The 23,520-nt window shown below is 39.1% G+C and overlaps 1 protein-coding gene across 20 annotated transcripts in view; it reads left to right on the plus strand.

Moving 5' to 3' along the window:
- Window positions 1–23,520, plus strand: part of BCAS3 (BCAS3 microtubule associated cell migration factor) — a 364,218-nt gene that overhangs the window by 150,812 nt on the left and 189,886 nt on the right. For 19 of the 20 annotated variants that reach the window (XM_054209092.1, XM_054209096.1, XM_054209097.1 and 16 more), the window contains 3 exons: window positions 14,562–14,662; window positions 18,156–18,352; window positions 19,675–19,772. In XM_054209092.1, coding sequence (XP_054065067.1) covers window positions 14,562–14,662; window positions 18,156–18,352; window positions 19,675–19,772 — 396 coding nt within the window. Of the gene's footprint in view, window positions 1–14,561; window positions 14,663–18,155; window positions 18,353–19,674; window positions 19,773–20,928; window positions 22,618–23,520 lie in introns of those variants that run through there. The other variant, XM_054209088.1, reaches the window with a different exon arrangement.

The following is a 23,520-nucleotide window of genomic DNA, read 5'->3' on the forward strand; positions in this document are numbered from 1 at the left end:
GTATTTATATTATTTTTTATTTTGACAATTCAAAAGAGAGAAGAATTGTTAGAATTATTAACAGTGAGTAGCAAGTCTCTCTTTTCTATCTAGGGTGTAGTCGAGATCAAAGTGATAAAACAGTCAAAGTTTCACAAGGGAACACCTCTTGGCATATGTAAAGGTACTCATGGGGGAACTAGACCCTCTGCACAGTTGTCAGTGCAGCTAACGCCAGCATGTTCTGTGACACAGGCATTTTAAAATGCAGAAAGTGGCCATCTGGGCCAAAAGGCAGTCTGTCTGAATGTGACTGGTAAAAGCGACATTGGCGCCAGATTCGATCTGTTGCTGCTACCTGTCCATCTGTTGCATGTGCTGAGAGCTCAAAATGTTGTGGGAACCTACAGGGTTAGGGTCTTCCTTTTTCCATGCTGCATAGAAAAAGGAAGGAAACTCAAAAGGTAGAAAAGAATTTGAAAAAGTAATTAATACTACACTGTGTTAGATGTGCCTTATGGTTAGAAGTTTTTGCTGGATTCCTGTGTTATTTTACTTTCACTTACAGGTGCATAAGTGTTCTGCTTTGAGATAAAAGGTTCTTGCAAGGATGTATTTTGGTTGTATAATATTTTACTATAGAAGTACAGATCACTATTTTCAACTGTTTTCAAATTAGTACGTCTAGAATTAGGTGTGCAAGCCTATACTTAAATTTTCCTATAAATATTTTGAAGCATTGAGTACAATCAGGTGAACAAATATATTTGTAATTTCTATCAAAGCCTTTAATAGATGCTATTAACTATAGAGCATAGGTCTAATTTCATATTGTGGTTTAAGGTAACTGCTGCCACATAGTCTGCTTATGTTGCTGATAATTCATTTTGATATTTATATTTTTATCCATTGTTTGTGCACCACTTGCTGATGGTGACATTAAATAACTTCTATGGTAAGGAGGTAAAAAAGGCAAACAGGCTGATGCACAGAAACTGCAGTGTTTCAATAAGTCATGTTTAATTAGATAGCTTGCCAGTTTGGGCCGGATTTCTTCCCCCTTCTCGCTCTCCCCAAATTCTCATCTCTAGTTCTATATGTGTTTATCATATGTATTGGTTTCAGCTGTTTCCCCTGCATACTATCAAGCGTATAAATATAGAAAATATTCTATGTAGTGTGCAGTTGTTGCAGTGTGAGTCCAAGAGCACAGAATGCTGTCTGGAGAATTTTGGACACTTTGTAAAAGTAGTTTGTCTACATCTTAGTTTATTTTGAAATTAAAGCAATGTATTGCACAGATACAGTCTCAACAAAAACCTTTCTGTGAGCGTCAATGCTTATATACACAGATCACATTTATCCCACATACTGAAATCATGGGTGGATGTAGTATTTCACTCTGTATTTCCTTAACAGCTCAAAAACTGTGCATTTCACATGTTTTTGTATGGGAAACTTTAAAGGAAGAAGAATGAGTGGTAGATAAATTCCAACAAAATAATGAATTTGTATTACTTGAATTACGGTGAAGAATTTTAATTCAGGTTTTAATTCACGAAATAGGAATTCATTAAGATGGCTGTGGAATGAAAGAAAAATAGAATAGTAAACACTAAAGACAAGGAATCTAGAGAACATAGTGCCTGGCATTAACAGAGAAATTTGTGTGTATCTGATCTTCTTTGAAGTTTTATTTGTCTTCTGGATTTATGCTATCTGAGGCTACTCAATGAAGATTCTGAAAAATGGAGTCAAACCAGGATTCACACAAAAGAGTCCAAGACACCTGTTAGCTTTCCCCCTGTTACATCCACGCTAAACCGGAGTTATCTGGCTCTGCTTACCTGCAGCAATCTAATGGGTTGACATTAGCTGAAGCCTGTGGCTTGATGTGCTATCGCTTCCGTCAGTAAGTTTAATTGCCAGCAAATGGCTAAATAGGGGTTTAGGGTGAATGTTACATCTGTCTGCCACGTTAGTGGTAAGAGGAGTTCTGGCGCCGTTTCAGGGTCACTATTTGTATCTGTCTATCAGAGGTAGAATACAGCAGTTTCTCTCAGTTTCTGTATAGCATTTCTGCCAATTGTTTGGCTCCATTAAGTGTGCAGGGGAAATAAAAGCCTGAATGACCAAGTCACAAGGGGGTATGGATAGACCCTTTCTTTGTCCACACTCAGAACATTGCATTAGGTCTCATTATCCATTTATAATAAGTGACCTTTGCCCCCTGGGTCATTGAAAAATACTCAGTGTGCTTTTTAGCACAGAGTACCTCTGTCAGCAGACGGGCAGAACAATGAAACGTCTGGCGGTCTGGTTGGAGGGCTGTACTGTGCGCGGTTTCATAAATATGCAGCTTGATGCCAAAACACAAGACCAAAATCTTCCTTAGTCTCTGAAAAGTATAAAGTAGGCCAATGAGTTCTTGTGATAAAAAGAGAATATTCTAAAAATACTGCATTTAGTTACTTAACGCATAGTTCCGCTTTTAATATTTTTAAAGGATCTTGGTTTATTCACAGCTAATAAGGAAGTAACAAGGAGCCATTGTTTGAAGAAATATTTTGTACAACAAGTGTCCAAGACCTTTATCCCAAGGGTATTTGTAAGTGGATTAGCACAGCTGTTTCATTGCTTTGAGGTCATCTGTGACATCTGCTGCAGAAACCTGGATCGGAGTATGCAGCTCGTGTCTACCTGAGCGCTTTATCACGGCCACGGCTGGCGCAGAGGTGAGGCAGTGGGCAGCGAGAGATTTGGACCTTTCCTTAAGTTCATGGCTTGAAAGTGAATGTGCATGTTAAATTCCACAACCTGCTGTCCTGCAGGAAGTGTCGGTATCCTGCTCCTGACTGTTTCAGCCTTTTTGCAGTTGGTCAGAGTAAAAATAGCCAGTCCTGAGAATCTGCTCGCCTTCTGACAGAGCTGATTTCAGAGTTACTTCTGTTTTCATCAGAGTTCATCCTGCAAAGCCCCGGCTGCATTACAGTCCTCAGGTCTTCAGTGCTGGGTGTTAGGTGCTAGATGTTTCTCTCCTAGCCTTCTCAGGTTTAACACATAATATTTTACCTTATTTGTGCCGCTAGTATTCCCTCTATTTGCCTGTGTTCTGAGCAATTTTTAAATCTAATGGCAATAGAGGAAGGAAATGTAGTCGCATTTTATTCTTCATAGGTGTTTTTCCTATAACGTAAATATCATCACCTGCTCTAGGCAGACTGCCATAGCAGACATGACAACAGGAGGAGAGCTGCGCGAGGCACTGCGTACGTAGGAGGGTTTCTGATGTCCACAGGAACTTGCAGTGTAAAGGACTTGGCTTTCTTCAGAGATTTGCCAAGATCCGTCATTATATATTCTTGCAGTACTACTCAGGAATTAACACGCTTCTCGTAGTATAAGCTCCTGAGGCATGCTGTTAAGATGTGCTTTTCGTGTCCGTGGCACGAAATCAGCTGTTTGTGATCAGGATTTTTCTAATGAACACTTTTCTCTCTATTACCATATTACCACAGCCCAAAATCTTCCATATTTGACTTAACCTGTGTTTCCTTTATCTGACTTCTGTACCTTCCATTTTTGCGTGTTTGAATTCATACAGACATGTGCATGGTACAGAATGGAATTGCTTGAGAATAGGTAACTTTGCACGCAGAAAGTCTTAACATCCTCATTTCATAAGTCTTATTTCCTTTCTTCCTTACCCCTCCTCTTTGAATTTACTTTTTCATTGCACTGGAGGATGGACTGTAGTTGAGATATCTGAAATGTGGATTTATGAATTTTATGAAATTTATGAAAGATTATGAAATTTATGAAAAAAACCTTGAAATCTGACCAAAACCAGCCCCAAAAAGGTATTGAATAAAATGAGATAGGATTTCTCTCCTCTCCCTCTGGGAAGGGCACCTTCACATTCCAGGCAAGAGTTTTGGCTCATCAGGACCATTTTATGGAGACGACCTGCAGTTGTCAGAAGCAGGCCAATGACAAGAATTAATATATAAACTGGTATGCAGTACTCTTTGACAAATTGCTTACTAAATACATCAAAATTGATTGGACATTCTGGGTTTAAATTGACAAATGACTGCATTAGGGGAAGGAGGGAAATCCATTAATTACAGCTGCCCTCAACCATAGGAAATGTAATCGTATAAATATAGATTTTGTTAAAACAAAAGTCTCTACTTTACTCTAGTGTTGCTGGTAAGTGTACTTGCACCTCTTTGCTATTAAACCTCCAATAGGAGGTTTTGAAGACAGATCTTTGCAATTGGCTTTTAAATAATCAAAGACCATTTCTGTTGTGTTAAAAGGAATGATGCAGTGTTTCCTTATCCCACTCTGACCGCTTCTGGAAATTGTTTCTCTCTCAGAAAAATGGACACGTAGCTGAGGCTTCTGCTGTCTCATTAATTGTTTATTCTAAATGCAGTGTAATTCCTGTTCCACCATGGTGGGTTTCAAACCAGGGCTGTGTAATTCTCGTTCTTTGTTCCTGTACTGGTCTCCAAGTAATACTCGCAGAGCTGTTACTTATTTCTGAGTAAGAATTTGCACTTGAGTTAGGCTTGAAGACAGAATCAGTTATAGACTTTGTTAAGGGATTCTTGGAAAGATGAAGGTCTGTATTTATAGCTGCCTTTGACTTTTGGCTGTTACAACAGATTTTAATTTCTGGACCAACTGTTGTACATATCTCGCATTTTACTGAAAATGGCTTTCATTAGAAGTCAAACTTAGTAACTATTCATTGTCTTCAAAGGGAGGGGGTTAGCCTCTCCTCACTGTTTGTTTGGGCTAAATGATGACACAATTTATACAGATAATCTCTGTAACTCTGACATCATGTTTGCACTTCCTGCTCCCTCTAATGAAAGCTCTGCACCCTGAGCGAGACTTTTGTCTCTAAGCAACATTGCGGTTCTTTATGGCCTAGTTTATATTCCTCTCATACGTTCCATTGATGGAAATAAAAATTCCGTACATAGAGATGGTGAACATTGTGCAGCGGAAAGCAGGACTGAGAGTAAGAGTGGAGAGTGTACTAAATAACTCTGTGAACATGTGCTATGAAGACAGATGTGTGAAAAACAAGCTGCGATGCATGTAACCATAGCCGAACTGCGCCATAGGAGTTACGCCGAGCAGACGCAGTGAGGAATCTGGTCATTCTGGTCTGCAGGCCTTTTTCTGTGCGCAGCAGAGCGTGGTGGTGGTCTGGTAATAGGCTAATGAACTGGGACTGATAATTATATTTAGTGTTCTACCACTTCTCAGCCTTCTACCTCTATTTTTCTTCTTGCAGTCTTTTGTGTGGGCATATTTAATACTGCATGCTTTCTTTCTCACTAACATGAAAGAATATGTGTTATGGTACATACCCCACAATATACAGAACTATAGTGTGTGCGTATGAAGCATGTTGTGTGAGGCAAGAGCTGTATCTTGCTATGTGTATGTTCAATGTCTATCACAACGGAGCTCGGTTTCAAATAATAAAACTGATCAAAACCAGAGCCCGTCCTGTAACAACAATTACGCTATCGTGTAGTTACGAGGTGTTCAAAGCCTTTTTGCTCTGTTTCTGTGACATCTCTGCATGGCTGCAGTCAGACGTGAGTTTGGAGTGGTTTCAGCGGTTGGTTCTCTCAGCTGCCCAGGCCTGTGGCTCTGCTGGGCTTTACTGGTTCTGCAGCAGCACTGGTAGCACTTCAGAGCGAAGGTGGCCAGTTTAGCATAATCCGGCGCTGAAGGCTATCTAAACAAAGCTCTCTGACCTTGCCCTGAAGTGGGTGAAGCCCACTTGAGTTTATATGAGCTGCCGTGAAGTCTGGAGGGGAGCTGGAGCAAGCGATGGTGTGTGGGTTAACATTTTAATGTGCCATTTTTATGTACTGATCCTGTGAACGTTGCCAAAACTACTGGCCTTTCAGCTGTGCCAGTGCACCACAGACGAGGGCTGTTCCACAAAATTCTGTCAATTGAGTCTTACGGGCTTAAAACTGCAGCAAAGTACAGACCATTCATGAAAAATGGGAGTGCAGGAGCCGGGCTTTGCAGAGCTGCAGGCGATCTGCAGGATGTTACACGGGGCGTCTTCACCTCCACTGAGCGGGTGGAAACCCAGCCTTTTGGGAGAGTGAGAGAGTCCCTGGTCACAGGACGTGCTACATTTCAATGATTCTGCCAGGTTTTTCCCCCTGTTCTCAGCAAGGGTATTGCAGCTGACCCTTCGGTAGTTGTTAGCACGATACACTGAAAGATGGAAAACTGCGTTGTGTTGTTATTTTGGTATTTTATGTACAACCAGCACGCAGCTGAGACTTCATCTTCTTATTTGGGTACATATTGTTAACTTTATTATCCAGATGGGAAATTTTTAAAACATTTTCTAGATTCTCAGTTTGCCATTATTTTTCTTTCTACTTGAAATTGCCTTTAGCTAGTGTATCATTTTCAAGAAATTTTACTTTGTTATTGCTATATAATAAAAGAATGCAACATACTTTTTAAAAGATCTTCCTGGATCTCCACATCAGTAGTTTCAAAGGAGCTGTGCAAATGTCCTTTAAAAATCCAGATCCTTGGGGAATAATTTATAACTCCTAGAAATTTTTGGGAGGACTTCTTTATACAGAAAAACGAGTTTCAGAATTTCAGAGAATTAGTTCTTAAGTGTTTATCTTGACTCAGGTATTCTTGCTAAATATTACGTGAAAATATGAGTGTGTGTATATATATATGAAAATGTAAGGGATCCGGGTAAAATATGTTGTAGAAGAATTTGGGCAATGTAAAAAATATTTCATATTTGTAATTTTTTACTATGTTTAAAACTGCAGCAGATCATAATCATGTATATATTTTTATAGAGAGATAAATTAAATAAATATTTTATGACTACAGTTAAAAAATTTCAAGTCAAACTGATTCCAAGCGTGCATTTCTCTTACAAAATTGTTACATGTATTTGAGGTTTTCTGGCATTAGTCACAAACAGTGAAAATGGAATTTTCAGGTTTGCTTCTTGCACTTGGAGGCATAACAGATTGCAAGCTAATCTGGATCACCTTCCCGTTCCAGAAAAGATGTTTCTAATGAAATTGTAGTTCATGGTCTTTTTTAAGAGAAAACTAAGTTTCCCTAAAACTGTAACTTGCAATTCCTGCTCCCTACAGGAAACAGGATTAAGTGGTAAAGGGAAGCAAATTTAATTTCTGACTGAGCATAGGACTGGTTGGGGTAAATAGGAACAGGGCAGATGTCATTTCGTAAAAGTGCTGCATCAGTGCATATGAGCAAATGAGTAAATCATGCTACGTTCTTCTGCCATAATAACAAGTAATATAGATGAGATGGATAAAAAATTAACTCTGCAAGGTGCATTGGGTGCTGCCAATGTATGTTAAGTTTTTGATGCATACATACACTTGGCTTGGCTTCATCAGATTACTGAGTACTTGCCCATCTTAATCCATATTTTATAAACTAAATGCTGGAAACAGCACTGCATATAGGAATTAAAATACTTTCAGATGTGTACAAACAACAATAATGAATAAGGGCACATGCTGAAACAGTTCTTTAGTATTCTTACATGGTCATCTGGAACTTCTTAGAGAGGGGTCCATCAACACGAAGGGGTCAGTTTTCAAAGCAGTGTACAGGGATTTAGCCGCGCGACTCCTATTGACGTTAATGGGAGTCAAACGGGTAAATCCCCACGCACCGCTTTGAAAATTTACTACTAAGCCTCTTGACTTCTCACTACATACTTTGATTGTAACAGTAATCCATGGTTAACATAATTTTCCCGACAATAATGTCAAACATACTTTTGAAGTCAGTGAATTATAGAAATAGTTACCTCTTCCATAATTCTTTAAAGATGGCCATCAGATGGATTTCACCATAGGTTCATGCAGTTGAAATTATTCTTTAACGCAGGAAAGAATATATATGTTATCCTTTGGTACAGAACCGATAGTCTGCTCACAGTCTGAGCATTTCAAGTGTTGAGCAGCCTTAAGATGCTCCGTACTGTTAGTAATATCAGGTAGCTCTGCCCAGCTTTAAATGTTCATTTTACTTGGCTGGTTTCCTATGGGAACTTTAGAGATGGAAGCTGGAGTTAAGCACAGGGAGCATTTACCTGTCTTGCAGGGAAACCAGGAGTAACGGTGGAGCCTTTTCCTTTTAGGGGAAAAACCAAAAAAACAGTCAGGCTGTTGACTATCAAACCAGTGTAAAGTAACGAGCAAGCAAAGCAGTCAGCAAAGCTGGGGAAAATCTAAGGAGAATTCATATCCTGATTACAGACCTACCTATTCCTTTAAGATTAAAGTGCTGATACAAAGAATGGATGGTCTATAAAGCACCTAATAAATTGTGGGCAATACACAAGTAATGAACGAATAAATGTATAAATCAATCGGTGGTGTGAAATAACTGTTAGGCTAGCTAAAATTCTGGTTTACTGGGTTTTTCTTAGCTTAATTTCATGATGTTATGCATACAAGAATCTCAGAAAATCCTAACGGGGAAAAAATGAGTGGGGAGAAATTTGGGGTGAAAGAGGAAATTTTAATTTGCATGGCATGGCCCCGCAGAAGTTTACAAGCTGAAAAACGCATTAAAACCAGAACTTTGTTCAGCAACATATAGCCACAAGTAAAAATACATAGAGCATATCGCCAAACTACAAACAGTTTATTTTAAACATGGCTGTAAGCATTCTGTCTAAAATCTGGTCTTCACGTTCCTGTCGAGCTTGAGCAGAGGCAGAGCCAGCGGGCGCAGAGCTGTGGGCTGCGAGAGAAGGTCTGGGAACAGGCGGGCAGTAAAACTCGCCAAGCAGTTGTTGGACTGGGAACTACACGGACTGTGGGATGCCGAGGCCAACCTCTGACGAAGTGAGATCACATCTATAAGAGGGAAAAAAGGTGAAGCTGTTGAATTGGAGGTGGCTGCGTGTAGACCTAAACCAGAACTGTCACATCCTCCTTGTCAGAGGTAACACGCTGTGACTAATGAGCTGGTAGTTCCAGAAGTTAGCGTAATGTAAATCATTCAAATTGTGAAGCTTAATTTCAAGAGAAGTACTCCTGGAGCTTGTTGACAAGCACGTGATTACCTCAGGTGTCTAAACCACCTATGATCATTTTAGATATAACTTAGGAACCACAGAAAAAGCATCAAAATCGGATGCTAATGTGTGATTTGTGTGAAAGTAAGGGATATGTAATTTTTATTCTGCAGACCTGTTTGCCATGGACATCGTAGAGACTGCATGTGGACACAGGACAGACTTCAGAGTCAATGAATTAGTAAACAATACATTGTTTCTGTTTCTACTAGATTTTAGAATCTTATTTCAAATTATAAATTTTGTGTAGTCACTTGAAATACAGTAAAGTTTTCTGGGTGTCTGCAGGCATGTGTATGGCAGGCAGCACAGAACAAATAGCCTTTATAGTCTGCAAATGCCTTTGTTTGCTCTTAATTTGGACAAACATACATCCCTTGGAGAAGAGCACATTGGGAATTTCATATCAATTAAATTGAATTGTGTAAAGCTTATTTATATAAATGAGAAAATTAAAACCTTTTGGTTCAAGAAGTACACAGAACTAAGTAAAACTAATGATTTATTGTTCACAAATTAAAACCATAAGTGCACACGCTGCAATTGAGCTGTAGTGTTTCTTTGTTCCAACACTTGTATGCTGCTGAGAGATGACAATTTATAATCTTTGAATGAATAAAGATTTGTCTTAGGTCTAGGTATTTATTGTCTAATTAGGCCATCTATGAACAGAACCACTGTGTGTTAATTCCAGTATTCGTCAAGCATGTGTATTTGTCTAGGTCTTGCTCACATGTCAGGAGTGCCTATGCAAATTATTTGAGGTTATTAAAAATTGTTTGTTTTCTTTATTTGTCACTATTATGGCAAAATTTCAAAACAATGGGGGTTTTTTTCATACTTAATCATTGTGTGAATCAGGTCCTGGGGTTCCAGAGGAATATCAGCTCATCTGTATTTCAGCTTTTGGTTTGGCTTGTGTTGAAACTTTTGTCTCCGCAGTCACTTCTGTGCAGTTTTCCTGGCGCTAACAATTATCACACAAATGACTAAATTTGTAATGTGGTTCTTTTCAGACCCTTGCCTTTAATAATCTTTCTTCAATGTAGTAGCGAGATTAATATTGTAATGCAGAGAAGGGAGTCCGTAAACTTTCAAAATTTACCGTAGATTATGGGTAAGCACCTGCACCTTTGATTTTGAGGGTAGAAAATGAGATGACAGTGTTCAAGTCATGAAGGAAGATGAACAACAAGAGTTTTCACCGAGATTCTGTTTTTCCTTAGTTAACTGCCGAGTGGTTCAGTAGAGCTAGTCAGGATGGAGGGACAGGACTATGTTCCAGATGTAGAGTTGGTGCAGATCACTTTTCACTTAAAGGAGGACAGAGGGTAAAAGTGCTACTATTATTTTTGAGCCGCTCAAAGGTGTTTTTTGCCCCTTGCCAAATATTTGTGGCAAAGCTCTGATTTTTGTTATAGGTAGCACTCCAGTTTTTAAAAGGTGACATTGAATGGAATTTTTTGCATTTATAAGTGGACTTTAGGAAATCATGCCCTGTTACACTGCATAAACAGAAGTTGTGTGTTCCAGTTCTCACCTTCGATTTTTAATTAACGCTCATTTTCTTTCTACTTTTTCACTCCATGGTTAATTGTACGAATTTCCGCGTGCTTGTATTTCTATATTAAACAAACTCAGTTGCATTCTGATATTTGATATATGTTTGTTCCAGAAATTGGCATAAGAATAGCAAAAAGTTAAAAATCGGCATTGCTCAGGCACAAAGCATTAAGTTTATTATTTTAGGAAGGTACAAAACACCTGCAGTTGCCGGTAAAGTACCTCTGTGCAGCAGGAGCTTGCTTGCTCCTTGTCTGTGTGTGCCATTTGTGACTTTTTCCCAATGAAAGAGAAATTACAGGAGTGCAAGGAAAACCACAACTTGCTGCAAAGTTTTTGAAGAATTTGAATTTTATTATTTGCCATCCTGCATCATAGGGACATTCTTTGGAAATAAAAAAACCCCTCTGTGTTCTTGCATAAGAATAGCTTCACTGATGTGTAAGAGGCTGCCTAATTTCCAGCTTGAATTCAGATTTTCAAAGAATTAAGCTGGAAGATAAAAGATTACTTTAGAGCTCAAATTCCTGGAAATGTCCCTCTGGGCTTAAATTAATCTCATCTTGGAACTTGATACCAATGCAAAGAGGTGTGTGACCCAGAAATGAAGAAAGAATCGGTTTTAAATTTTTAGAATGTATTTGTTGCTATAAAGTCGAGGCCATTTTTAACTTGAAAAAAACCGACCATAGGTATATCTGTAATAAGCAGAACAGCGATGGCAAATCTCCAGCCAGGATCACTTGTTTTAGAAGGCCCTGTCTCACAAACCAGTGGGTGCTCCCAGTCCGGGCGGTGGGAGTGGAGGTAGCTTGGCCTGGGCTAAGGCTGGGACCGTCGTTACGGGATCCCGCTATCAAAACCAGACTCTCTTTAAATGCCTGCTTTTGTGATAGGTGTGGTACATAAATGCTATTTTATTAAATAGCAAAATAAATTACTGAGGTTTGACCTCAGCGAAGGCTTTATCACTGTTGCCCTGCTGGTGAACTCAAAGGCAGAGCTTTTTCATGGAATTCAGCATGTCGTCACTTCTTGGTAGAAAGAGTTAATGCTGCGCTCCAAAGCTGCGCTGAAACGTGTGGTATGGCAAGAACTATGCAACGCTGTGGTTCCTCAGGAAAAGGCAATACAGCGTTAGGACCAAACCCATTCTTAAATTTGAATTTCTTTCTCACTGTAAAGCCGTGTTGAATCTCCAGTAAAATGGAAGGGAGAAACACAGGGACAAAGCGGCGGCGTGGATGCTGCTCCCCAGGGTAGCGTTTTTGCAGCGAGTCACTGGATAGCAGCTTCCCTAACCTTGACAGCTCTAGGAGTTGCCCCTGGGATAGAAGGAACAAAAAAAATTCAGAACAGTCCATAAAGTTCCCGTTGGTTTGAAAGCAAAACCATCTGCTGGAGTCATGAAGAGTTTGTTAGCAGAGTTCAATAACAGGGAAGCCTGCAGTTGATCAGCTGTGCCCTCAGAAACAGGCGTTACTGCAGGCAGGAGGATTTATTGTAGGGGAGTCAGGAGATACGGGGAAGATTAGGGCAACAGCAGAACGCGTCAAAATAATGGGTTTATTTCATCGGTTTCAAATATAAACTTGACCGGTAAGGAAGAAGTGCGGGCGCTATGGTTTCGCATTCACATATTTACTGTGAATTGTCAGCTGTTTGTAATACAGAAAGGTGTATTTTCATAATACGAGTTTGATATGGGCTAGAGAGAGACGTCTGTACGTCCTTGAATTCGATCTGTCGCTTGTAATGAAGTGGATGAATGGAGTTCCGGTATTATCTCGAAAAGACACAATGCTGAAATACCGCCTGTGGTTGCCGAGGTGTGTGTGTACACGCACGCGCAGGCACAAATCGTAGTGATTTCGATGAATATGGCAGACGCGTAGTATCTCGAGGGGAAAACTTGACACTTTGTAAGGATACGTCCTAACGTATATAGCACTTTAAATAATTCTGTAATAAGTTAGGCTCTGAACTGGATTTGGTATATTGCGGGTTTCGGAATAAGGACACACTGTGATACAGAGGTGTTAGAAATGGCTCCATAGCTGAGACCGGGTTTGGATACCCACTTATACAAACAGGATGAAAATCGCTTTATTTCATATAGTGTATGGATTTATGAAAACCCTGTGCTGTTTATATTATGGAGGCGCCATTCTGTATTTATGGTTACAATTGTGTCTGCTTTGCCATTATAAACTCCTATTATTAGGGGTTTACAACATGGCTGTAAAAATTTGTAGTGGATGGAAATTTGACACATAAGGGTCAACCCTGTAATAATATAGTTCTAAAAAATCAATTTTAAAAACTTTGAGTAGTTGTTTTTAGATTCTGTGAATATAAAAATATTTGTTCTAATTTTAGGATCGTCCAGTATCTTAACACTATAGCATAAAACTCTCTTGTTTTACCAAAGTAAAAATACCATTGTTGCATTTGCTTCTTTTAATTTGCTTTTGTGGTGTCTGCTCTTCCCTCAAAGTGTGAGTATGGTTTCTTGGTATTGAACCCAGGCTTCCAATGGGCCCCTGACAGTAAGCAGGTACAGGAAAATGAAAAATACCACCTGTCTTACTGTCTGGGGTGCTCGCTTGCACTTTGCTTTCTCTAAACCCTGCCAGCTTTCTCAAGTGTGAAGTTTCAGTTAGAGCAAGGTAATGCTGCCGCCGTAGAAAGCGAAGTAGCTGGACTGAAAGCTTTGAGTTAAATGACTCAAGCACCAGGAATCATGAATTATTAATCTTTACAACAAGTCTAGGATTCTCTCACTTTTTTGTGGTAGCATTTGAACACTAAATTGTGATTTTTCCCACAGTTGTATGTATATCTGGTAATTGTTTTACAACTGGGTTTTCGTATTATGCAGTCTACAGAGCTGAAGAACTTGCAGTTTTTTGTTGCAGTGAGTCCATATGAAGACAAATAAGAGTAGTGAATAGAGGAACAAAATTAACTTGGTTTTGCTGTGTGAATTGAGGTTATTTGTTTGTACCAGTTCTTTGAAAACAGTAGAGACTTAAGTATTGAAGCAGTTACAGTAATGTAAGGTTTTCCTGGTGCTGTCAAGAAGAGATTGCTGATGAGCACAACAGACAGATCTGATGTTGAATCAAACCAAAAATTTACCCAGCTTCGGATCCCTGAATGCAGAAGTCGTGGTATTTTAAAGTCCGGTGAAATAATCTTAGTGTTGAGTGTTTGTAGCAAACTAAACATCAAACTCTGCTTTGTTATGAATTCTTAACTAATATATTGTTACTACTATAATGAAAGGTGACACTAAGATGATAATGAAGCACTTCCCATTAAATTGCAAAAAAGTCACATCCTAAAAACCAAGTTGTTTGTGAAGCCAGCTTTAAATTAACTACATTAATGTCAAAATGAGGGTGATAGTTCAGTTCATGAAGTCTTGGAAGTACTCTGGTTTGAAGTCAGTGCATGTAGCAGTGCCTCAGGATGGCTTTGTCAGCGTGCTTTAGCATAGTTCACATTCTGAAAAGGCTGTAGAAAAGGTTTACGTCATTGACAGCAGCATTTCTCAGTGTTAAATTCCTCGAGACAGATGGTTGTCCTCTGTTTTGAGCTCTTCTGTATGTTCATTAAGTACCTAAGGTTTAAAGAAGAGCCAGTTGGGTTATCATAGTGGCTGTATGTGTGCATTCAAGTCAAAGAACAGAAATATTTTCATCGCTTTTAATGTCAATATTTGAGCTCTTTCTGTTTGCCAACATATCGTTACAGATTTAGGAAAATATATACATTGCTGTACCAATAACTTACTGAAAAAGCTTTTTTTTAAAAAGCATTTAACAGTAAATCTGATTTTTCAATTTTCTGTTTTTTTCAGTGGTTCCACCGGGGAGCCCTGGACCGATCACGCGACATGAGTCATACGACAGCTTAGCGTCTGACCACAGCGGGCAAGAGGACGAAGAGTGGCTCTCGCAGGTGTGCTTTTGGGGGCAGTTCCAGTTCAGGAGTGAAACAGTAATAGTATCCGCTAGAAGTAAAATTTGCAACTTGCCTCAAAATGGAAAGTAATCTTCCAGTAGGCCATGGGTATTGCTGTGTATAAAACTGACTTCACTTCTGACTCAACATGGTATGAATTTGGGGGTCTTTACATGTTATACAAACTATACAAGCTGTATGAAAAGCCATATAAAGCCCCCATCGTCACTGGCGCAAGTCACGTCCTTGGGGAGTTCAGGATGAAGCAGGAAGCAACGGAAGGATACCTCTCTGCCTTTTCAGAGGTCCTTTTCAGACATGGACAAAGGAAACTGGCTTGGCAAAGCGATGGTGCCTTTTCAGTTGTGACCTGTGCTATACTTACTGCATTTTAACATAAAAATGGTCTATTAGCTGGTTTGTTTCCTTCTTTTCCTGGTTATCAGTTACTGCACTTCCTACTGATAATTCCTTTGAGCTATGGCTAGATGCAAATACTGTAGTGCTTTAAAATGACCCTGCCTGGTGGAATGTTTTTATATGAGGTTAAATCTTCATGGCTTTATCCATTCTTGTTTTGTTTCAGTCACTGAAGCATCTCTTTAAGAACTCAGTACATACTCGACTATTTGGCTCAAAACATAACTTCAGTTTAAGAATGTAGGTCATGAATAATACACTGAGAATTAGTTCCTGTTAGAAATAAAAGGTTAGAGTTAAATAAATAAATAAAAATTACAAATGCTCTGGATTTACCAAAGCAATTACAGGGTACCTGATACGTGGAATTCATCCTGACAAATTAGGTGGCTTTCCTTTGGTTTAAGAACAGTGTTGTTATGGGAGTGATGCATTAAATGTGTTGCTGGGGTGTATGGCATAAACATGAAATATTCATGGATGTGATTTGCTTCTCCCACTGGTGAATAAATCATACTCAGCATTTTCCCAAAAGGAGAAGTTAGGTTTCCACATGTACCGGTCCAGAGGCGGCATTCATTGGGGAATTTGTTCATGTGCATCCATTACCTGGCCCGAGTTTTCGGATGTGGCTGCACATTGATGTATCTTATTTGCTTATGCTGTCACTAATTTGTCAGAGCATGAAGGTAGTGAAACTACTCAATCAGTGTAAGTCAACAGGAATTTTATCACTGAGCTCACTGAGGCCCAGATTTCACCTGTGGTTTTACATCTGTCCTGTCCGGTACCGTTGGGATAGTTGAGCTTATTTTACTGTTGTGTTTACTGTGGGCAACCTCAAGAAAAAGAGAGTAAGTTAAACCTACATTGCCGGGGTTGGTTTATTACTCATTCTTGGAAGATATAAAATATCAAAAGAACTTAAAACTGCTTGAACTTCATCACATCTATCCCTCTAGAAGAGTAAATATATTTATTAAAAAAAAAATAAATCCCAAGTGATGTCACAGAACACAGATAATTCAGAGAATGCTTCCGGAATGTTTAATTTTTGCTAAGTGAATAGAGTGATGATAGCTCTTTTGAGCATGAAGACGCTAGCATTCTCTAAGCAAGCCACTTTAGATTAAGCCTAAAGTGCAAGTATGTTTTTCAAAATTAAAGTGTTGTTATCAACAGTAACAGCATGCAGTGAAAAAACACTGCCCTTCACTTCAACTTTTCAATTAGAACAGTGGGTAATGTGTGCTGTCAGTGTGAAGTAGATACAATATGTTTGTCCTGCACACAACAGGAGAGTGAATAGGAACATCTGGCCGTAGCCTCAGTAAAATTGCAAAGGCATCTGTTTACCTCTCGGCTCTGTGACACTGATGGTTTCAAGCTTAAAATATACAGATTACTTTATCTGTGGCCTAATTTACACTGCTACATAAAAGCTACTTGCCTCAGAAACGTCTACAGTTGATCTGAGTTACGCTAAGATAAATGCAAAGATGGAAATAGCGCTAAACAGGCTGTGCATTTGTCGTCTTGCGTTAGCGGAGAACTTAGAACAACATTATCCAGTGTTTAAAATTGCTTCTTAAGGAGTTCAGAATTGCTACTAGTACACGTCTATGTCATATATATACAAAACCATATTTTCATTAATTTGCTCACTAAATCGCATTTTTGCGATGAAGCTGATCATTGTTTTAGCAAAAATTGTTAGGAATTTAATAGTCTGTTTTTGTTGTCTTAAAAGTATGAGTTCAGCAGAGCTTAATATTTTCATTTTGTATTTCTTTTTTCTGATTTATAAAGGCTCTTTTTGATCTTTAAAATTGTTTTACAGAAGGCTTATGCTTTGTTTACCCTGTTACTTACAAGGACCAATTTTCCTGATCATACACGTTTCCAACAATGTTACCATCCTAACTTTTTGTGGTTGTTTGCATTCTTATATTTGACACATTTAAGCGTTTACCAGAATTGATACTCATCAGGTTTATAGTTATCAGTGTGAAAAGACATTTTAAAAATATTTTGGATGCTTCATTTACTGAGGTAACTTATTGTTCAGAAGTTCATATTTAGACTCTCAATGGGAGCCAATACCTAGAGGAGAAGCAGAATATTTGAAATTATTGTTTATTAGACACACCGTCTGTATTCTCTGTGCCTTTTGGAAGTAGGCACGGAACTGAGAAGCTTCTGTGTCTGTGTGTCTATCCACACATACACGTGCAGATACATATCTCATATACGCCTGTTATTTAACGTATACGTGGTTGGTCATCACAGGCAATCACCCTTCTATTTTAATTGTTGGAATTTTGGTTGTAGCTGCCCTTCTAAACTCCTGTGTTGCACATACATGTTTGTATTACATCTGCATCGGAAGGAGTCACCCGGGCTGTCCTGCGTCTTGCGGCACACTTCCCATTGCTCTCTGCTACAAATCTGGTTGCTTTCCAGCAAGATGGTCTCTGCCAGCAGTATCCTCACATATGCCAGCAGTAATTACCAGCTTTCATTTGAAATACAGTTCGCACTGTATACATGTGAAGCAGCGCTGTTTAACGTGTGAACTTTTAGTAACAAAGCTGTAACAGCTTGCTTTTAAAAAGCGCATCCCTTGACCTGGTCAGGATTGACGTTGTCTGGGGTAGGTAGACTCCATTCCTCCGGCAGCTCCGTGTAGATGCAGACGGAGATCTCTTCCCCTGTCTGTTGCACCAGGAGAGTAGCCTTTTAGCGTGCAGGTCGTAGCCTGTATTTCATAACGGCAAAGGGAGGAGCGAACAGGGTCAGGTGAGGTGACAGCCAGGATGGAGTGTCAGTCTTAAGAACAGTTTAAGAACCGGGGTGCCATGTCCTCAGGCTGGTGGTTCAAGGGCTCTCAAGGCTTGGCTAGAGCATCGCAGAGCCATTCGCAGTTTTCCCTTGTTCAGCGTTCCTCTGAGCTGATGGCACAAAACACTCTTTTTGCTTGAGAACAGCAGGATTCTGGGGGTTCAGCGTATTGAAGAAACCATTCGATATATTACAGTTCTTTGCTAAGCAGTTCCCCATCTTCCCACAGGTTGAAATAGTGACTCACACTGGGCCTCATCGACGCCTGTGGATGGGCCCACAGTTCCAGTTCAAAACAATCCATCCCTCAGGCCAAACTACCGTCATTTCATCCAGTTCTTCAGTGCTGCAGTCGCATGGTCCAAGTGATACCCCGCAGCCTCTTCTGGACTTCGATACAGATGATCTTGATCTCAACAGTCTCAGGTAAAAATACAACCCATTTTCAAGCTGTTTCACATTTGTTGTGTGAGTAACTTGCCTCGTGCTTAAATGTGGCCATCTGCGTAGGATGTGTAATAGTCTTCATCAAGCTTGTCCAGATGAAAGTCTTAGAAGAGGGTGTGACTCACAACAATAAAAATTCATCCAGGCCGAGCAGCTTAGATTCCTTTCTGCTGCCCCTTCTTGGGTACCTGACAGTGAGAGACACTACGAAGTCTGGTGGCCTTGCTCAGGGTCTCCTTGGCTTTCAAAGTTTCTGGATGGCTTAATAAATTCATGTTCTCAGACAGGAGTTGGGAGCTTTATGCCACAGATTTAGCTGCTGGCTGTGAAGCAGTCAGCGCGTTGGACGAGTAACTGAACTTCTGGAATGTTTGTCCCCTCCCTGTTTTTTTTTCCCTTCCTTTGCTTGCTTTCTTGCAATTTGTTTCCATGTATTTAATTCATCTCTTTTTGGACATTAGCTGATTTGAAATTGGGGGCAGGGGGCGGGCCTAGGGAAGGGAAGGAAAGAGACCGAAGGTAAATATGGGTTTATATTTACTAATAGCTAGTGATTTTGTAAACGTGCTTTATGCAGCATGTGTTTCTGTGTCCTGTCCAGTAACTTCCAAGATTTAACAAGTTTCCATGCTTCTGACTCTGCATGTGATTTGAAGTCCAAAGTTCTGTGGTATGGACTTGGATTGTTTGGACGCTCTCTGAAAGTCCTATGAGTAAAACAAGAGATGGATAATATGACTAATCCCATTAAAACAGGGCAGATTGTCCTTGGACTGAAAATACATGGTTCTGAAATGTGTGATTTCTCCTTGCATGTAGTTACTTCCACAAATAAGGATAGAACTGTCAAATATATTATTTTTTCATTGTAGATATGTATACATATACAGAAAGAAAGCAGAATTTAAAAAACAATTAATATAGATATATGTTACAAAGGATTAGACAATTACAAACGTGTCTTTTCTCCTAAACTGACAAAGAAAGTGCTGCTGTTCAGGAGGGCGATAGAGGCTTTTTAAGCAGTTTGGGTATGGTGAGCTTTTTCCTTTGAGGCTTTCTGAGAGCTCACATCTGAGACATAGACATTTGGGGGGTACTTGTTTTGGGTAGAGTCTCAATCTGTCTCTGGGTGGATTGTCCAGATTTTGGCTCCACAAAGCAAAGGAAAACAAAAGTTTTCAACAGTTTTATTTACTTAAAAATAAATAGTTGGTTCAGGTGATTCAGGTTTGTGACTTAATTACAGCCCTCATGAGCAATGATTCTGACACAGGTGGTAACTATAACTTATTATTTAGGATTCAGCCAGTTCGTTCAGAACCTGTTAGCATGCCGGGGTCATCACGTCCAGTTTCAGATCGCAGAGGAGTTTCAACAGTGATTGATGCTACCTCAGGTAGAAACATTTTGATTTCATATTTTCTTTGATATTCATGGCATTCATCAATCTTGTCTTTTTTTGTCTGGTAACATGTTTACTAACCATTGCCATATACTTAAAAAAGGATATCATGATTTTCAGCTGCACGATAGGGTGAGTGCTGTCTTATACAAATACTTACTGAAAGCTACCATAATAATGACTTTTTTTTCTTCTTACCACTCAAATCTGAAGCTGCAGCACTGTGGTAAGATATGAACACAATATTTACGTTAAGTTTAACATGAGCTGTAGAATGCTAAAAACTGCCTAAACTAAAAAGAATATTTGCAAATGCTAACAGTGAAATGCTTTTATTAATGAGTGCCTAAAGCATGGAATATTACAGTTCCATCTCATTTATAAAATAGCTTTCATTGAAATGTAATCATAAATGTAATTGATTTCTGTGAACAGTCAAGACAACGGGATAGTTTATCTAATGTTTGTGTAATAGGCACATTTTCACTACTCCGCTCTAAAAGAGCGTGTAAATTTAATACTACAGTGGTTATGTTAATATCAACACAGTAATGTATGTACTATAAAGTTTTCTTCTTTTTTTCTCAGTAGTGGGGTATAGTCTGTATAAAGAAACAAGGACAGCAGAGCTTTATATTCCAGTACAGCTGTATAGCGTCTGAAGGGTCCACACAGCAGGATTTTGTCAAATAAAATCTCTCACAAGTAGAATTATTAAACACACAGCATTAGTCAAACAGTCAAGTCGGAGAGGATTTTAATCTTTAGCGATTTGAAAATCCCTGGAGGCTGCTGATTGGATTGAGGTTAAACTGTAAAAAGAGACTGTAACACTTACAGAAACTGGTTTCTGAAGGCTGTTTTAAAGAGAGTTAAAGTAAAAGCTCTTGTTCCAGACTCCGTTTGCTATTGATATAAATTCTGAGTCCAAGATATTGTATTGTTTGCCAAATTAATTTATTTGGGTATTACAGGATATTTCTTAGATGTGTTTATAACTGAGTTCAATAATAACTAAATTTACTTTGGATATTGAGGATTGTCATTATAAATTCCATTTTCAAATATTTAAAACTTGTTAAATTAATTCTTGTTGAGCTTAGACAAACATCTGATGCTGGTTACTTAAAGGGAATTTTATTTCTTTTAGTACGTGGCAAAGTAATTTTGAAAATAATTTTTCGATACAGCAGAAGGAAAGCATGAATGCATCAGTTATGATGTTTTGGACTAGTTCATCTCTGCCTGTTACCCATAAAAGGTTACAAGCTTGAATCATAGGAGTGCTTCTGTCTGTGCATCTGACACTTGGGATTCAGAGTGATTAATGGCATAGCTGTGCTTCGCTGTCACCGTGGCTGTGCCAGCTGATACTGATAGAGATAGCTGGGCTAGCACGGGGTTGGGTTCTTTTTTCCCCCTCTTGTGTATGAACAGAGCAGTGCCATTACCTATAGCAAGGATGTGTATCAATTCAGAAATATAACCATTCTGTAACCATAACGCATTCTAAAACTGTGTTATTCCACCTACAATAGAAACAATGAACCACATAGGACCGTACCCCTTCTATGCTAAACCACCTTTCCTCTAGTGTGGATGGGGCCTTAATGTGAAACGGCTCATGTGAATGTGATGAAGCTCTGTTGGTAATGCCTTTAACATGTGTGTCCATATTAAAATTGCCAAAGTCAATTGTATACATTGTTATGACACTGAAAATATATTTACTGTACAGCAGTGACTCAGTTTTGTTATAACACCTCATAAGTTTCTTATAAACAATACATGGATTTTGTTAGGGACATGCTGATAGCAGTATTTTATTTAACTTCACTGCCAGACAGTTTGGGTTTGAATTGATTTTTGGTTCAGGGACTGTACCGTATCTTTGCAGTTTTCATATTGCCTGATCCCCATCCTTTCCCGTGCAGAAATTATTGGTCCAGGTTTAGGGTAGATATGCCAGATTATGTGTGATGGTATAGGGTGTGAATTCTGCTACAGAGTAAAGGAGACGCAAAAAAAACAGGCGCTGTTTTTTGAGATCTCATGCTATTCTTGTGACAGAGCCCAGCAAAGGGAAAAAAGAGTTTTTTATGCTTGCTTACTTCTCTTCCCACCTTTGAGATGCACAGAAAATTACATTAAGCTTAGCTCTGAATCTAAAGGTTTATTTTGAATGCTGTTCATGTACAACACTGCATTTTTTTGTGTTTATAGGCCACTACTGTAAGTATTCTCATTTCCTGCTATTACCAGGGCATGCCCTAAATGGCGTAGGTTCTTTATGGAAAACAAATTTATTGGAAAATACGTTTTTAGGTTTGAAGGATTTTTTTTAAGTAGGTCATAAATTTTTACTACCTAAGCTGAACCAGGAAGTGATTCTTCAGTTATGCCCCGTGCATTCGAGTCTGTTGCACTTTATGAAGATGCTTATCTGGCTGTTTGATTGCCTGTTGCTTAGAGATGCAACCGGCGTGGCGCCTCTTCTTATCTCGCTCCATCACTTTTTCTTCCTATCAAAAGATTTCAAGTACATGTTTATCATCTCCCATTATTCTTCCGTCATTCTTGATAGTTTGCTTCCTTCTCCCCCTTTGGTGACAACTCTGAAACTTGTATCATTTTTTTAGTCATGATTTTCACATGTCTGTAAAATGATGGTATACTACGACAATATTCTCTCTCAAGATCATTTGCAGGAATCTTAATTTAAAAACTACAGAACTCTAATACATGAAAATAAATGATGTAAATTTGCAATGGCATTTTCAGGGTGGATGGCTGTGTCTGTAAAGATTACCTGGATAAATTAAAAAACCGCATGTTTCAATATGGTTATTGCGACTTAAAATTCTGCTAAGATATTCTCGGTTCTTTTTTTTTTTAATCAAATCTTTAAGAAAAGTTTGCAAAAATGTAGTCACCTAAAGCTACTGGACATTTGTCCCTCAGTGCACACATTTTAGTCATATGCATCATAGAGAGAATATACCCTCAAGGATTAAATGCACTGTAATTCCAGATGCTATTCCAGATTGGCAGTTAGAAATGTTAAAGGCACCACACTGAGTTTAAAGCTTTATAAAGCAAGAAGCCTGTAGTAATAATGCAGGAAAAGAGCCGCTATTGTACATGTAGTAAATACGCACCGTGTGTAGCACACGGGCATGTGTGCTTGCGTCTGTGTGTCCGTCCTTTCCGAAGAAGAGCTGAGGCTGCCGGCTGCTTGCGCTGGGTTTTACAAAGGCAGGGTGAGGATATAGGGGTCACATATCTACACGTTGTGCCTGTGGATGGGAGAGACTCGCAGTAAGTCAGGTCACATTTAAGACTTTATTAGACACCAGAGATGGAAGAGAAACCTTCCAAGTGCCCTGTCTGCAGGAGATGCTGCAGCTGAAGGTCACGCTCTTTACACAACAAACCAACCAACCCTGGGACAGAGTTCTGTAGCACGATTAAAAAATATTTGTTGCTGAACACCCAGGCTGTATTTCAGAAGACCAATCTACAGGCATGACTTGGAAGATTGACACTACCTGTTTACCTTGAATGCTGTTCCGTTCTTTGATATGACTAGCCTCAGATATGATTTTTGGCTAGCTGAGGGTATCTACAGAATGACGGAGACTAATTAGAAAATATAAGCATAGGCTAGACATGTAATGGGATATTTCCAAGCATCTTTCTGAATTTTTATACTGTAACTTGTGGATGAATGATGCATGTCATA

This window comes from Rissa tridactyla, chromosome 7 (genome assembly GCF_028500815.1).
Source record: "Rissa tridactyla isolate bRisTri1 chromosome 7, bRisTri1.patW.cur.20221130, whole genome shotgun sequence".
NCBI lineage: Eukaryota > Metazoa > Chordata > Aves > Charadriiformes > Laridae > Rissa > Rissa tridactyla.